The sequence below is a fragment of the Ahaetulla prasina genome, chromosome 4 (genome assembly GCF_028640845.1).
Source record: "Ahaetulla prasina isolate Xishuangbanna chromosome 4, ASM2864084v1, whole genome shotgun sequence".
In the NCBI taxonomy this organism is placed as follows: domain Eukaryota; kingdom Metazoa; phylum Chordata; class Lepidosauria; order Squamata; family Colubridae; genus Ahaetulla; species Ahaetulla prasina.
Window position 1 is genome coordinate 4313230 of NC_080542.1, and position 15743 is coordinate 4328972.

At 47.7% G+C, this 15743-nt stretch overlaps 1 protein-coding gene across 2 annotated transcripts; it reads left to right on the plus strand.

Moving 5' to 3' along the window:
* The first annotated feature begins 38 nt into the window (after nt 1-38).
* Nucleotides 39-15657, plus strand: NEDD8 (NEDD8 ubiquitin like modifier). 2 transcript variants are annotated; one of them, XM_058182973.1, is made up of 4 exons: nt 39-170; nt 7935-7982; nt 12512-12594; nt 15161-15657. In XM_058182973.1, the coding sequence occupies exons 1-4, from the start codon at nt 153-155 to the stop codon at nt 15246-15248; spliced, it is 237 nt and encodes a 78-aa protein (XP_058038956.1). In that variant the 5' UTR covers nt 39-152; the 3' UTR covers nt 15249-15657. The 2 variants fall into 2 exon arrangements, with proteins under 2 accessions (XP_058038956.1, XP_058038955.1); XM_058182972.1 differs by lacking the exons at nt 12512-12594; nt 15161-15657 and adding exons at nt 8182-8270; nt 11920-12491 and having other exon boundaries at nt 167-307.
* Nucleotides 15658-15743: the final 86 nt, after the last annotated feature.

Below are 15743 nucleotides of genomic sequence, written 5' to 3' on the forward strand. Positions count from 1 at the left end.
AACAAGAGACGGAAGTGACGTCACAGGAGACCGGAAGCAATCCGTCGGGAGCGCGGCGTCCTCGCGGAGAAAGCCAGTTCCGCTTCCGAGGTCGCTTCCGAGGTTGGGCGGCGCTGAGAGAGGCACCGGGGCGGGCAAGCGACGCGGCCACGATGCTGATCAAAGTGAAGGTGAGGCGGGAAGGCTGCGGCCGAGGGGAGCCGCCGACGGGCCTTTCCCACGTGCGCTGAGGCGCGGCATCCCGGGGAGCGCCGGCCGCGGTGCATTATGGGCGGCTCTGAGGCGCCGGCAGGCAGAAACTCAACCGGTAGAGCTGCTTTCCCCTCCCCCCTCTCTGTGTGTGTCTCTCTCTGCCAGGCCGTGAAGGGCGGCCTCCCTTAGGACCCCGGCACAAAAGACGTAGGTTGCCTCAGGGGACACAAGTTCGGCGGTTCGAATCCTTACTACAGGAAGGAAGGGGTTGGGCTAGATGACCTCCAGGGTCCCTTCCAACTCTGTGACTGTTACAATCCGCACAATCCCCACAAAAAGGCACCGCAATCCCAGGGATGTAGTAGCCTTCCTTCAATCGAAGCCTGAGGATATTTTTATATATATATATATATATATGTATGTATGTGTGTGTGTATATAGATATATATGGAGGTCTTGGCGTATTCGGGTCTTTTTTTTTTTTGTTTGTTTACATTTATATCCCGCCCTTCTCCGAAGACTCAGGGCGGCTTACAGTGTATAAGGCAATAGTCTCATTCTATTTGTATATTTTTACAAAGTCAACTTATTGCCCCCCCAACAATCTGGGTCCTCATTTTACCTACCTTATAAAGGATGGAAGGCTGAGTCAACCTTGGGCCGGGCTTGAACCTGCAGTAATTGCAGGCTTTGTGTTCTTAATAACAGGCCTTACCAGCCTGAGCTATCCGGCCCGTGTAAGGTTGAGAGTATCTTGGCGACGTTTCCACGAGGTCTCACTCGTCATCTTCAGGCTGGTGCTTTCGGCTTCGTGCTTGTGCGAGCAAAGCATGGTCGGACCCAATTGACACCGGACCCAGGAGAACCATCACCAATCATCCTCACCGGATTCAAACCCAAACCCATCCCATAGACGACATACAACCACCATCCAGAAGCCAGACCACGGCCGCTGCACCCCCCCTCCGATCCCCACGCAGAGCAAGCTGACACACACCATGAACACATGACAGGACCTCGGACTCGGAGCCAGACCAGCGCCCGGGATGCTGCATCACAGCCATCTGCTCGGGATGTCGCAGCCCAGTACTCAGGATGTCACAGCACTAGAGTTCAGGATGTTGCAGCCCAGTCCATTACCCAGGTCGTTAAGACGAATGGGCACACAGCTAGGACCACACCCACACAGGATGCTACGAAACAGCTGACCAATCTGCAAACATCAACTCCATCAACCAACCAAGATGTAATAACACAGCCAACCAATCCGCTTACAGCAACAAAGCCGGCACTCCACACCTCCCCACCAGTATTTATAGAGAGATGGCAGCTCCGACCACGCTTAGCTCGCACAAGCATGAAGCCGAAAGCATCAACCTGAAGATGACGAGTGGGACCTCGTCGAAATGTCGCCTAGATATTTTCAACCTTACACGGGAAAAGACCCGAATACACCAAGACCTACATACCTATACCCGTGAAAACCTACAAAAACAAATACCTATATATACACATGTGCATACACATACACATACATTCACACACACACACACACACACACACACATATACATACATATGTAGGTCTTGACGTATTCGGGTCTTTTCTCATGTAAGATTGAGAGCATCTTGGTGACTTTTTGACGAGGTCTCACTCGTCATCTTCAGGCTGGTGCTTTCAGCTTCATGCTTGTGCGAGCAAAGCGTGGTCAGAGCTGCCGTCTCTCTATAAATACTGGTGGGGAGGTGGAGAGTTGCTGTGAGCGGGTTGGTTGGCTGTGTGGTTGCATCTTGATTGGTAGATGAAGTGGGTGTTTGCCGATTGGTCGGCTGTTTTGTAGCATCCTGTGTGGGTGTGGTCCTAGTTGTGTGCCCATTAGTCTTCTGTGTTGTAACGACCTGGGTAATGGGCTGCGTGGAAACGTCCTGAGTTCTGGGAATGAGACCTTCTATCACATTCGTTGTCACGCCATTACAACACAGAAGACTAATGGACACACAACTAGGACCACACCTACACGGGATGCTATGAAACAGCTCTGATAGAGGGCGTGTGTGTCTCTCATTTCGGAGGAGGCTAAGTAGTTTTCGTGCAAGATCTCACAAGTCCACCCTGTGTACACGTTAGCTTTTTCTCTGCTTGAATATTAATATAAATGTTTTTAATGTCTGCTGTTCAAACGTTTTAATCCCATAATTGTTTTATTCAGTTATTGATGGTATTGTGAGTTACTTGGCAGAGATGGGCGGCATACAAATTTCATAATATCATAACAAAGGCAAAAAAAAATAATAGTCTGGATAGTTGACATGACAGCGTCTGCAGACAGCAGGCGAGAAGAGAAGGTAACAAAATACAAAGACCTGCAAATAGGAATAGAACGACAGTGGCAAAAGAAAGCAAAGTTAGGACCAATAGCATTAGGAGCTTTGGATGCAATCCCAAAATATCTGGAGCCACCTCTTGAACACCATCAGCATTGACAGGAATCCCCATCGGTCAATTATAAAAAGCAGCTTTACTCAGAATCGCTTACATCCTGTGACAACAGTACCTTTAACACCATCAAATATCAACATCCAATATTTGGGGGGCTGCCCCAGAGATGAGGGGGTCAAACTCTTTTCCAAAGCACCCGAAAGAGTAATGAATGGAAACTGACCAAGGAGAGATTCAACCTGGAAATAACAAGACATTTTCTGACAGTGAGAACCGTCAACCGATGGAACAGAAGTTCCCTTCAGAAGTTGTGGAAGAAGCTTCATTCCTGGAAGCTTTCAAGAAGAGACTGGACTGCCATCTTGTCAGAAATGGCGTAAGATCTCCTGCTGGAACAGGGGGTTGGACTAGATGACCGCCAAGGTCCCTTCCAAGTCTGTTAATCTGTTAATCTACCTATCCCAGGCCTAGGAAAGGACTCGGGAGGTGGACAAAAATGCCAAATCCAGTCTAAACATCTGGCTGACTGTGCGACCAACCCCAACAATAATCATACATTATAATCTCGCATTCTCCGCTATACGTTCGCGTACAAACTGCTTCATTTATTGATCAAATTTATTTTGCTATCCATCTCGCGGGTCAAGTGACGCTGAGCGGCTTTTTTCCTGGTTTATCACCTAAAATGGATTGTTGGACTCCAACCAACTAATTTTCATCCATTTTGCGAGGAGACGACACTTATCATTTGGAGGATTCTCACCGTTTCTAACTTTTAATCATACTTTTGATTTTCCTCTTGCATTTTCTCCCAGGCTCCGTCAAAGTAGAATGAAATTCCCCTCACTTCAAATCGGTCTTGTCAACTTTCGTCTTTCTGGCTAAATCTTACTGATTTTATTGTAATGGTTGGGAACTGTCTGGAGACATTGAAAGTCAGGGAGCATGCAGGTTTAATAATATTGTTGCTGTTGTTGTTGTTTTAGTCAACCCTGGTGTTGTGACCCAGGTCCAAGTAGTTATACCAGACACAATCGGTCCTAAAGAAACATAGTTTATTAGAACAGCTGAGAATTACTTCATTCTCAGCTTAGTCCAAATTAATTCCAAAATGAAGTCCTTCAGCCTTATCACAAACGTTTGTCTTCTTTGGCACCCTGCCCAAGGCTTTTCTTGCCAAAGCCCCACAAAGTTCAGAAACGAGATGCCGACTAGAAATCAGTGTAGCAATGTTGCTTTCCTACAAAGAGCCCAAGAGCCATTGCTGCTCTTTTAAGCCTTATGGGAGGGGCCAATCATCTCCTGGCCTTACTCCCGAGTTGTCCTTTTTGCTTTAACTGCTCTTGCCTTCTGGCAGCTCTTCGCATGCGTGCACGAGGAACAGGTTCCTCCTGTTCCTCTGCCTCTCTGATGTCTGATCTGGAGCTCTGGAATCCACGCATCGCTCCCAGATGGCCCTGACCCCATCTCTGCCCCCAGCACAGAGCCCTGGTCCGGGCCTTCCCCTGACTCAAGCACTGACCCATTGTCCTCCCCAGCCTCCTCACTGTCCGACTCCGCTGCTAGCTCCGCCGGCTGTTGGTGGATCACACCTGGCATGCTGTTGTGCTTTCACATGCCTCTGAGTTCAGATGGACTGCATGTATTTTGTTAGCCTTAAGTATTCATCGTATGGTTCATTAAACTCGGTATCCTTTGTTATCATTAGAAACTATTACTTGCTGGCTGACACTGAAAAGATTATATTCTGTTCAAAGGTAAATTCACTCCTGCTCAGATTGCCCTAGGTCAGGGGTCTGATGTCGTGTCCCCCTCCCCCTCCGACGACCGGGTCTAGGAAGTCTGTATCAAGCGTGGCCATGAAGCCTCTGCAGCTTTGTCAAATTCCTTCCACGTTTCTCAGGGCAGGCAGGAGTCCAAGTTGTGACTTCAGCAAACTAGATGAGGCTTTGCTTGACTCAAGGTTGGAATGCCACAAGCAGGTCCTTTATATAGGCTGTGGGGTGTGGCTCCATGACTCAGCATTTATCCAGGCCTGCCCCTCCCTTCCTTCTGCTGGCATCGCCTCTCAGATCTCCAGAAGCGAGGATCCTCCTACTGTGAATTCTCTTCAGCTGGATCTGCTGTCGGTAATTCCAGCACGTGGCTGGCTCCCGGCTCACACGCTGTAGGAGTGAGATTTGTTTGTTCATTCCTGACATCCTGTCCGGGCATGGGGCCAGAGCCTGGGGCTGGAGGCATGACAGGCCGTTCATCTTCATTATCAGACTCCGAGTCTGTTAACAGGCCTGGGAGGAGACGGGAGGGGCCCGGCTGAGGAGAGGAGGGAGGACGAGGCACAATAGTCTGCAAACTTGGCTCTTTTAAGACTTGTGGACTTCAACTCCCAAAGTTCCTCAGCCAGCTTTGCCGAAGTCCACAAATCTTAAAAGAGCCAAGTTTGCAGACCCCTGCCCTAGATTTCTAGAAAGCAGCATTCTAAGAGGAACGAAAAGAAGGACTTAATAAAAAATTCATGTAATGAAGAGAAGGACTAGGGGTGACAATGATAGCAGTCTTCCAATATTTGAGGGGCTGCCCCAAAGAAGAGGAGTCAAGCTCTTCTCCAAAGCACCAGAAGAAAGAACAAGAAACAATGGATGGAAACTAATCGACCTGGAATTAAGGAGAAACTCCCTAACAGTGAGGACAATTAACCAGAGGAACGACTTGCCACCAGAAGTTGTGAATGCTCCATCATTGGAGGGTTTTTTAAAGAAGAGACTGGACAACCATTTGTCAAAAACGGTATAGAATCTCCGAATCTCCTTCTTGAACAGAGGGTTGGACTAGAAGACCTCTAAAGTCCCTTCCAAGGCCGTGACGCTATTATTCTGCATACTGATTCACTAAGTGAACGTCTTCCTCTCCTCTTTGAAATTCTGTTCAGATATTTGACTTCAAAGTATTAATAACCGCTGCATGAGCTAAACCAGCGATGATGAAGAATGGGCAAAATCTCCAAGCCTAAATCTAATTAATAGCTTGGAAACCTAGTCATTTTGGATGTTAATTAGAAGCCGGCTCTTCTCGGAGGCACAGCTGGTAATTAAAAGATGTGAGGGCTTCCTCTCTTAGCTATAAATTAGCTTAAAAAAACCCACAGCATTACCGTTTGTGGTATCTTGCTCATGTTGTGTCTCGTCCGATCTCACCACAGCCAGGGTCTTCTTATCTGCTTCCGAACACGGAGGAATGTCCTAGTATGCCTCCCGGCCCCAGCCCTGGCTCCATGCCCAGACAGGCTGAAGAGGAGGAAATACCTCCAGCCCCCAGCTCTGGCTCCATGCCCAGGCAAACGGAGCAACTAGACCCCTCCCCCTCCTCCACAGCATGTGAGCTTGAGGGAGGTCAATTGCCAACAGCTGCAGACTGGAGTGACCCTCGCGTCAGAAGACGTGATAGGCGGAGGCAACAGAAAGAAGGGAGGGGCAGGCCTGGATAAGTGCTGAGTCATGGAGCCACACCCCATGGCCTATATAAAGGATCTGCTTTCTGGCATTCTCTGAGTCAGGCAAAGTCTAAACATATCTTGCTGAAGTCACTTTCTGGTCTCCTGCCTGCCCTGAGGACTTTGCTAGGACTTTGGCAGAGCTGCAGAGGCACGCCTGATTCGGATTTCCCTGACCCGGCCGTCAGCGGAGGAGTGGGACACGACAGCTCAATAGTAGTAACTGTGAGAGGGATCTTGGAGTCCTAGTGGACAATCACTTAAATAGGAGTCAGCCATGTGCGGCAGCTGCCAAAAAAAGCCAACACAGTTCTAGGCTGCATTAACAGAGGGATATAATTAAGATCGCTTGAAGTGTTAATACCACTTTATAAGGCCTTGGTAAGGCCACACTTGGAATACTGTATCCTGTTTTGGTCACCACGATGTAAAAAAGACGTGGAGACTCTAGAAAGAGTGCAGAGAAGAGCAACAAAGACAATGAGGAGACTGGAGGGTAAAACATATAATGAACGGTTGCAGGAACTGGGTATGTCTAGTTTGATGCTAAGAAGGACTAGGGGAGACATGATAGCAGTCTTCCAATATCTCAGGGGTTGCCACAAAGAAGAGGGAGTCAAGCTATTCTCCAAAGCACCTGAGGGCAGGACAATAAAAAATAGGTGGAAACTAATCAAGGAGAGAAGCAACTTAGAACTAAGGAGAAATTTCCTGACATTTAGACAATTAATCCATGGAACAACCTCCCTCCAGAAGTTGTGAATTCTCCAACACTGGAAGTTTTTAAAAAGAGATTAGATAACCATTTGTCTGAAGTGGTGTAGGGCAGTGATGGCTAATCTTTTTGCCAAAAATGGGGGGGTTGCGGGTATGTGTGTGTGTGCCCACACCCATAATTCTATGTCACCCACCCCCTGCATGCACACGCGACCCCCACGTTTGGCACCCGATGGCACGGTGGGCCTGTTTGTCACTCTCCCCAGGCTCCAGAGCCTTTCTAGGAGCCTGGGGAGGGCTAAAACGGCCTCCCTCCCCCCTGGAAGTCCTCCTGTTTGCCAACTTCCGGTAGGACCGGAAAGCCCGTTTTTTGCTCTCCTCAGGCTCCAGAGCCTTTCTAGGAACCTGGGGAGAGCAAAACAATGGGTCTTCCTCCCCCCCAGGCCCTCAGGAGGCCGGAAACAGCCTCCTTCCAGTGGGCCCAGAAGGCCCGAAAATCAGCTGGCCGGCCCACATGTGCGCGCCAGAGCTGAGCTCACTGCCCACTGATATGGTCATAGATTCGCCATTATGGGTGTAGGGTTTCCTACCTAGGCAGGGGGTTGGACTAGAAGACCTCCAAGGTCCCTTCCAAGTCTGTTTCTCTATTCTATAAACGCCAGCAAGATTTCTTAGCCTGGTCTGCCTCTGTCCAAAGGCAACCTAAGCCGGAAACGTAGATGAATGAAACATCCTTTTATTAGAATAGAATAGAATAGAATAGAATTTTATTGGCCAAGTGTGATTGGACACACAAGGAATTTGTCTTGGTGCATATGCTCTCAGTGTACATAAAAGAAAAGATACCTTCATCAAGGTACAACATTTACAACACAATTGATGATCAATATATCAATATAAATCATAAGGATTGCCAGCAACAAGTTATTGATTCGTAAGCCAGGAGAGTTCCTCACAGATAACAAACGTTAGCAGATCCATTCCCTTTCTCTCTTTAGAATTGAACCAAGAGTGGGATTCTGCGGAGGGAGTGGACGATGGTGGTTTGATGAACCGTTTTGTGTTTTGTTTTTTCCCCCCCTCTCTTTCCTTGCAGACGCTGACCGGCAAAGAGATAGAAATCGATATCGAACCGACGGACAAGGTATCGGCCCTCAAAAGGATGGGGTGGGTTTTGATCTTGATGTCTATCCTTGTTACGTGTCCTGCTTTGCCTTCAAACGCAGTTCACCCCCCGACCTCCAAATATTTGTAGAAAGAGAGGAAGGTGTTTCCGTGCAAAATGGGGCAGGGGTGACTCCTCCACTGTGCCCTACCCCCACCTCTTCTTTCTACAATCTTAGTAAGGCCACACCTGGAATCCTGCGTCCGGTTTTCATCGCCACCTTACCAGAAAAAAGATGTCGAGACATTGGGAAAAAGTGCACAGAAGGTGATTAGGGGGCTGGATAATTTAATTTAATAATAGATAATAATAGAATTTTTTATTGGCCAAGTGTGATTGGACACACAAGGAATTTGTCTTGGTGCATACGCTCTCAATGGACATAAAAGAAAAGGTACCTCCATCAAGGTACAACACTTAATGATAGTCAGAGGCTACAATTAAGCAATTTGATTTAATTTCAGTGAGGAGAATTTAATGTAATCTAAGTGGGTCGTAGGGACGCGGTGGCTCAGCGGCGAAGATGCTGAGCTTGTCAATCGAAAGGTCGGCAGTTCAGCGCTTCGAATCCCTAGCGCCGCGTAACTCCCGTGACTCGTCCCAGCTTCTGCCAACCTAGCAGTTTGAAAGCACGTTAAAAAAATGCAAGTAGAAAAAATAGGGACCACCTTTGGCGGGAAGGGAACAGCGTTCCCGTGCGCCTTTGGCGTTGAGTCATTCCAGCCACATGACCACGGAGACGTCTTCCGACAGAGCTGGCTCTTCGGCTTTGAAACGGAGATGAGCACCGCCCCCTAGAGTCAGGAACAACTAGCACAGATGTGCGAGGGGAACCTTTACCTTTAAGCAGGTCATACAAATTGAATGCTTTTGAGATGATTAAGAGACTGGAGACTAAAACACATAATGAACAGTTGCAGGGACTGGGCTTGGCTAATCTAGAGAAAAAGAAGGACTAGGGGTGACATGGTAGCAGTCTTCCAGTATTTGAGGGGCTGCCACAAAGAAGAGGTTCTCCAAACCACCTGAAGGCAGGAGAAGAAGCAACGGATAGAAACTCATCAAGGAGAGAAACAACCTGGAAGTAAGGAGAAACTTTCTAACAGCAAGGACAGTTAACCAGTGGAACAGCTTGTCACCAGAAGATGTATATTTGCTCCATCGCTGGAAGAAATTGGATAGCCACTTACGTCTGAAATGGTGCTTGAGGTTTCCCGCTTGAGCAGGGGGGCTGGACTAGAAGACCTTCAAGGTCCCTTCCAGCTGTGTTCTGATCAATTGATCCCCAGATAAGGAGCCAGGATCACAGAAAAACACCACCCCCTCCGTAGCCCCAAGGTGCTTTTTCAAGAGGCAACTGGACTTTCTGGTGTGTTTTTTTTCTTTGAAGACGTTTCACTTCTCATCCAAGAAGCTTCTTCAGCGCTTCCCTACAGAGAGAAAGAACGATTCAGCCACCTAGGCAGGGGGTTGGACTAGAAGACCTCCAAGGTCCCTTCCAACTCTGTTACTCGGTCCTATAAACTCCCTACATCCTTAACCTCTGGTTAAGGGCCTCTGGTGGCGCAACAGGCTAATGCAGCCTATTATTAACAGCAACTGCTTGCAATATTGCAGGTTCAAGTCCCACCAGGCCCAAGGTTGACTCAGCCTTCCATCCTTTATAAGGTAGGTAAAATGAGGACCCAGATTGTTGGGGGGCAATAAGTTGACTTTGTATATAGTATACAAATGGATGAAGACTATTGCTTGACATAGTGTAAGCCGCCCTGAGTCTTCGGAGAAGGGCGGGATATAAATGCAAAAACAAAACAAAACAAAAAAAACCTCATCCTTTGCTCTTCAGCTTGCAACTGTTGGCTAATTTTTCCTTCTCAATTTTTCTTCTCACGCAATGGCTTCCTTCATTGACGGACACTTTTTCCATAACCTCCATTTCATCCCCCACCAGAACATACAATGCTAATGACCCCCAGGTGTGTTCAACTGGATAGGAATCCCTGCCACTTTCCCTCAGCCCTCCTGTTGGTTCCTGGAGAAGCTGTTCTGACAGTGATCAGATATTGAGGGCCTACACCATTGATGGCTAACCTTTTTGCCATCGCATGTCAAAAGCGGGGGGGGGGCACCCATCATTCTATGCTACCTCCCACCCACCCTGGCATGCACACACGACCCCCACTTTTGGCACCCGATGGCACGGTGGGCCCGTTTTTCACTCTTCCAAGGCTCCAGAGCCTTTCTAGGAGCCTGGGGAGGGCGAAGACGGCCTCCCCCTCCCCGAGGCTGGAAACAGCCTGTTTGCCGACTTTCAGTAGGACTAGAAAGCCTGTTTTTTGCTCTCCCCAGGCTCCAGAGCCTTTCTAGGAGCCTGGAGAGGGCAAAGACGGCCTCCCCCTCCCCACCCTCCCCGAGGCTGGAAACAGCCTGTTTGCTGACTTCCAATAGGAGTAGAAAGCCTGTTTTTTGCTCTCTCCAGGCTCCAGAGCCTTTCTAGGAGCCTGGGGAGGGCGAAGACGGCCTGCCCCTCCCCACCCTCCCCAAGGCTGGAAACAGCCTGTTTGCCGACTTCCAGTAGGAGTAGAAAGCCCGTTTTTTGCTCTCCCCAGGCTCCAGAGCCTTTCTAGGAGCCTGGGGAGGGCGAAGATGGCCTGCCCCTCCCCACCCTCCCCGAGGCTGGAAACAGCCTGTTTGCTGACTTCCAATAGGAGTAGAAAGCCCGTTTTTTGCTCTCTCCAGGCTCCAGAGCCTTTCTAGGAGCCTGGGGAGGACGAAGACGGCCTGCCCCTCCCCCCTGAGGCCAGAAACAGCCTGTTTGCCGACTTCCAGTAGGTCTAGAAGGCCCGTTTTTTGCTTTCTCCAGGCTCCAGAGCCTTTCTAGGAGCCTGGGAAGAACAAAAAATGGGCCTTTCCCCACCCCAAGCCCTCCGGAAGCTGGAAACAGCCCATTTTCCTACTTCCGGTAGGCCCAGAAAGCCCAAAAATCAACTGGCCGGCACACGCATGCGCGCCAGAGCTAAGCTCACGTGCCCACCGATACGGCTCCACATGCCTGTGGCATAGGTTCGCCATTTATTTATTTTTTTATTTTATTTTATTAGATTTTTATACCACCCTTCTCCCGAAGGACTCAGGTACAGCCAAAAGATAAAAAACCCAATATATATACAATTAAAACAAAAAATTTAAAACGAAACATATTGCAAAAATGGCCGACATTAAAAATTTAAAATTTAAAACCCTAAAATAATAAAACCCCAATTAAAATTTAATAAAACTATTAAGCCAGTCCCGCTTGAATAAATAAGTGTGTTTTCAGCTCACGGCGAAAGGTCCGAAGGTCAGGCACTTGGCGTAGGCCAGGGGGAAGTTCGTTCCAGAGCGTAGGAGCTCCAACAGAGAAGGCCATCACGGGCCTTCACCCGTAGCAGCTTTGAAAAACAGCCATAGGTTGGCGAGAAGATACTGGAGTGTTTTCTTGGAGCAGAATCATTATAGCAATGTTTCTTAGTCTTGGGGAACTGGAAGATGGGTGGACTTCAACTCCCAGAATTCCCCAGCCAGCATGAGTTGAAGTCCACCCATCGCTGGTTACAGGCTTTGTGAGTTTCAAAACTTTGTAAACTTGCTTTATGGTCCTCCAAGTCAAACATCTAAAATAGTTTTTTTTCAAGCTTGGTCACCTGAAGATAAGGGGCAGGCAGGCTAGCCTGGGGAATTCTGGGAGTTGAAGTCCACCCATCTTCAAGTTGAGAAATAGACTTATGTTACCAGGGGTGTCGAAACTTTGTGAGTTTTGCCTTACGGGCTTCCCAGGCATGGGCCAATCCTTCCTTTGGCTCAGCCTTCAGAGCAGGAAGCCAGCCAGGTGGTAGAATTACCCGGGCCTACTCCCTCTGACCCCTCCCTTTTCCAGACGCTGACAGCAGATCCAGCTGAAAACAATTTAGATTGGGTGGACCCTCGCTTCCGGAGATCTGAGAGGCGACACCAGCAGAAGGACGGGTGGGGCAGACCTGGATAAATGCTGAGTCATGGAGCCACACCCCACAGCCTATATAAAGGACCTGCTTTTGACATTCCAACCTTGAGTCAAGCAAAGTCTTACCTGGTTTGCTGATACCGGACCCTATCGCTGAAGTCACAGCTTGGACTCCTGCCTGCCCTGATAAACCTCGAATGAAATTGCCAAGCTGCAGAGGCTTCGTTGCCAAATTTGTTACGGACTTCCTTGACTCATTCGTCGGAGTGGGGGTGGGACACGACAAACAGTGTTTTTCAAACTTGGCAATTTGAAGATGGCTGACTGGCTAGCTGGGGAATTCTGGGAGTTGAAGTCCACCCGTCTTAACGTTGCCACGGTTGACAACAAACATTGGTCTAAAATCATCCCGTGTCGCTTGTCAAAGTCCCGTTCCCCTCCTCCCAACGGGTGGAAGTTAAGAGCTGTTCTCTGGGGAAAATGACCTTACTCTCTTTTTTTTTCCCCTTTCTCTGCTCCCTTTCAGGTGGAAAGAATAAAAGAGCGGGTGGAAGAAAAGGAAGGTATCCCGCCTCAACAGCAGCGGCTCATCTACAGCGGCAAGCAAATGTGAGTTTCAACCGAGGGAGAGAGCATGTATATGTGTCAGTCTTTATTTTATTTTTATTTTTTTTAAAAACACCTTTGTTGTAATGTTTTCTTTGTGGTGTTTTTTATTATTCTATTGTCTTTTTTTAAATATATATATATATATTGGTGCTTTATATTTTAACATCCTTTGAATTGAACTAAATGTCACACAGGTAGAGAATAATATTTCCAGTTAAAATATGACTTAAAACATAGCTAAATCTCCATCGGAGTTTCTAAAAACGTCCTGTCGTTTTATCTAACTTCTACATCGTTTTTCTAATCGGACAGTATATAATATATAATATAATATAATATATAATATAATATAATATAATATAATATAATATAATATAATATAATATAATATAATATAATATAATATAATATAATATAATAACAGAGTTGGAAGGGACCTTGGAGGTCTTCTAGTCCAACCCCCTGCCCAGGCAGGAAACCCTACACCATCTCAGTCAGATGGTTATCCAACATTTTCTTAAAAATTTCCAGTGTTGGAGCATTCACAACTTCTGCAGGCAAGTCGGTCCACTTATTAATTGTTCTAACTGTCAGGAAATTTCTCCTTAGTTCTAAGTTGCTTCTTTATAAATGAAATTCTTAACCATGAAACTAGGGAAAATAGAAATGGCTGTGCTTGAATACCGGAAATCCTCAAGCTACAACCACAATTGAGCCCAGCATTTATGTTGCTAAGTGAGACATTTGTTAAGTGAGTTTTGTCCCGTTTTACGACCTTTCCTGCCACAACTGTTAAGTCAACCACTGCGGTTGTTAATTTAGTAAGTTTCTTGTCCTTGCACCTCGTACAACGAAATTAAATGCCACCGTCAGTGTGCATCATACGTGGGAAAACTATAAAAATAATACATAAAACAAAAGTAACACCGTTGTTAAGTGAATCTGGCTTCCCCATGGACATTGCTCGTCAGGAGGTCACAAAAGCGAATCACATGACTCTGGGACATTGCGACTGTCATAACTATGAGTCCGTTGCCAGATGTTTAAATTTCAATCGCCTGACCGCTGGGATGCAACGGTTGTAAGTGTGAAACATCATGTCCCTATTTCTCAGTGCGTTGTAACTTCCAACAGTCACTAAGCGAAAAATTGTAAGTCAAGGACTTTCTATAAATGAAATCTTCGCTTAGTACCCTTATTTCTTTGGAAAATCTTAATTATCTAACAAAATGATGCTATCGACTCAATTTTCTCAAGTTGAATATAATCAATCATGTTTTAACAACCCCATAATCCCTTGCAGGGGTGGAGTCTGGGCAACTGAATGGAGCTAGCAGAGTGTTTTTTACTGGCCGCATGCCCTTCCTGTCGCCAATGCGGAGTATTGTTCAGCAGATACATTCTCATCATGCCCGAGAGAGAGAAATATCTGCCTCTACCTAGGATCGAACTCATGGCCTCCTGATTGTGAGGGGAGAGAGCTCCGCCTCCAGGCCACCACCCCACTCCAAGTTGAACATAATCAATGCGTGTCCAATTTCTGAGTCAAGCATGTTATAAATCAGTAATTAATTTAAAAGATTGGATTTATCTTAGTAGTAAAAACGATTTGTTGAAGAATGTTATGACTGAGGCCCAAGTAGGTAGTAAGAAACTCAGTCCGTGAAAAAAACAAACTTTATTCGAACAGCTGGGAATTACTTCATTCCCAGCGTCGTTCAATTAAATTAAAACAAATGCCTCCCAACACAAATTCCTCAGTTATCTCACAAACCTTAGTCTAATTAGGCAAACTGCCAAAGGCTCTTCCTGGCAAATGTCCAGAAGCTACAAAAACAAAGACATACACGAAGCAGAAGACGGAGCAGAAGACGCAGCTACAACATTGTTTTCCGGCAAAGCTCAAACACCAGTGCTGGTCTGTTTTAAACCTTATGGGAGGGGCCAATCATCTCCTGGCCTTACTCCCGAGTTGTCCTCTCTGCTTGAGCTGCTCTTGCCTTCTGGCAGCTCTTCTCATGCGTGCATTAGGAATAGGCTCCTCCTGTTCCTCTGCCTTACTACTGTCAATCTCTGGAGGCTCTGGAGTCCGCACCTCACTCCCCGATGGCCCTGGCCTCACCTCAGCCTCATCGCTGTCCGACTCCGTTGCCAGCTCTGTAGGCTACTGGCAGACCAAAACAAAGAATCGGGCATCTGGGATCAAATAGGTCCTCTTTTCCACCCCTAAAGCCCCTCCCCCTGGGCACCAGATTTCTAATATAATCTAGAGGTGGAGCTTTCACCTCACAATTGGGAGGCTGTGAGTTCGATCCTAGGTAGAGGCGGATATTTCTCTCTCTGAGTAGTATCTGCTGAACAGAACTCCGCACTGGCAACAGGAAAGGCATCCGGCCAATAAACACTTTCCTAGCTCCATTCAGTTGCCCAGGCCCCACCCTGCAAGGGATTATGAGGTCGTGAAAAGAAGATGAATGATATATTTGTCCGGAGTTGACACCCCCATTCCAAAATAGGGGTTCATCCCCCCCCTTTCTTTTGTCTCCTCTTCCCGCCCTCCCTGCAGGAACGATGAGAAAACGGCCGCCGACTACAAGATCCAGGGCGGTTCCGTCCTTCACTTGGTCCTAGCCCTGCGTGGAGGCCTGCGATGATGGCGCCCCCGGCCCCGCCGCGCCACCCCCCTTTCCTCAAAGCCCCCGGATGTGGGTGAGCCTCACACATCCCCCCCCTCGAGGCGTCATGGGGGGGGGGCCTGTCGGGTTCGAGCGCATCCCGCCGCTTTCCGTTTCTCCCGAATCCCAGGAGGGGAACTGCCTGGTCACCGCCGCCGCCTCCTCCAGATCTCTGTTTTTTTTTGCAAGCTGTCATTGGGAGAGGTTGTGGGGGGGGGAGGGATTGTGTTTAGGGAAACGGGGTGCTCTTTTAAGTTATCGGGGTGCAGCCTCCGTCTCGCTGCATGTGCTGGTTTTCGCCACCCGGGTCCCAAAGTGTCTTCCCCCCCCCCCATCGTCCCCGTCATTTCGTGGCTAATAAATGTTCAATAAACGTTTCACAACCGCCGCGGTGTGTTTTTATGCCTCCTGGGGTCTAAAAATCTAAAAAAAAAATTCACCTACTGGTTCGGTGGGTGTGGCTTAATTGGTGGG

What these genes read in the sequence shown, in the direction of transcription:
- NEDD8 (XM_058182972.1), top strand. Translation starts at nt 268, where the DNA reads ATGGGCGGCTCTGAGGCGCCGGCAGGCAGAAACTCAACCG. An exon ending in GGCAGGCAGAAACTCAACCG is followed by an intron (nt 308 to 7,934) that starts GTAGAGCTGCTT and finishes CTTTCCTTGCAG; the next exon opens with ACGCTGACCGGCAAAGAGAT. An exon ending in TGGGAAAAAGTGCACAGAAG is followed by an intron (nt 8,271 to 11,919) that starts GTGATTAGGGGG and finishes TCCCTTTTCCAG; the next exon opens with ACGCTGACAGCAGATCCAGC.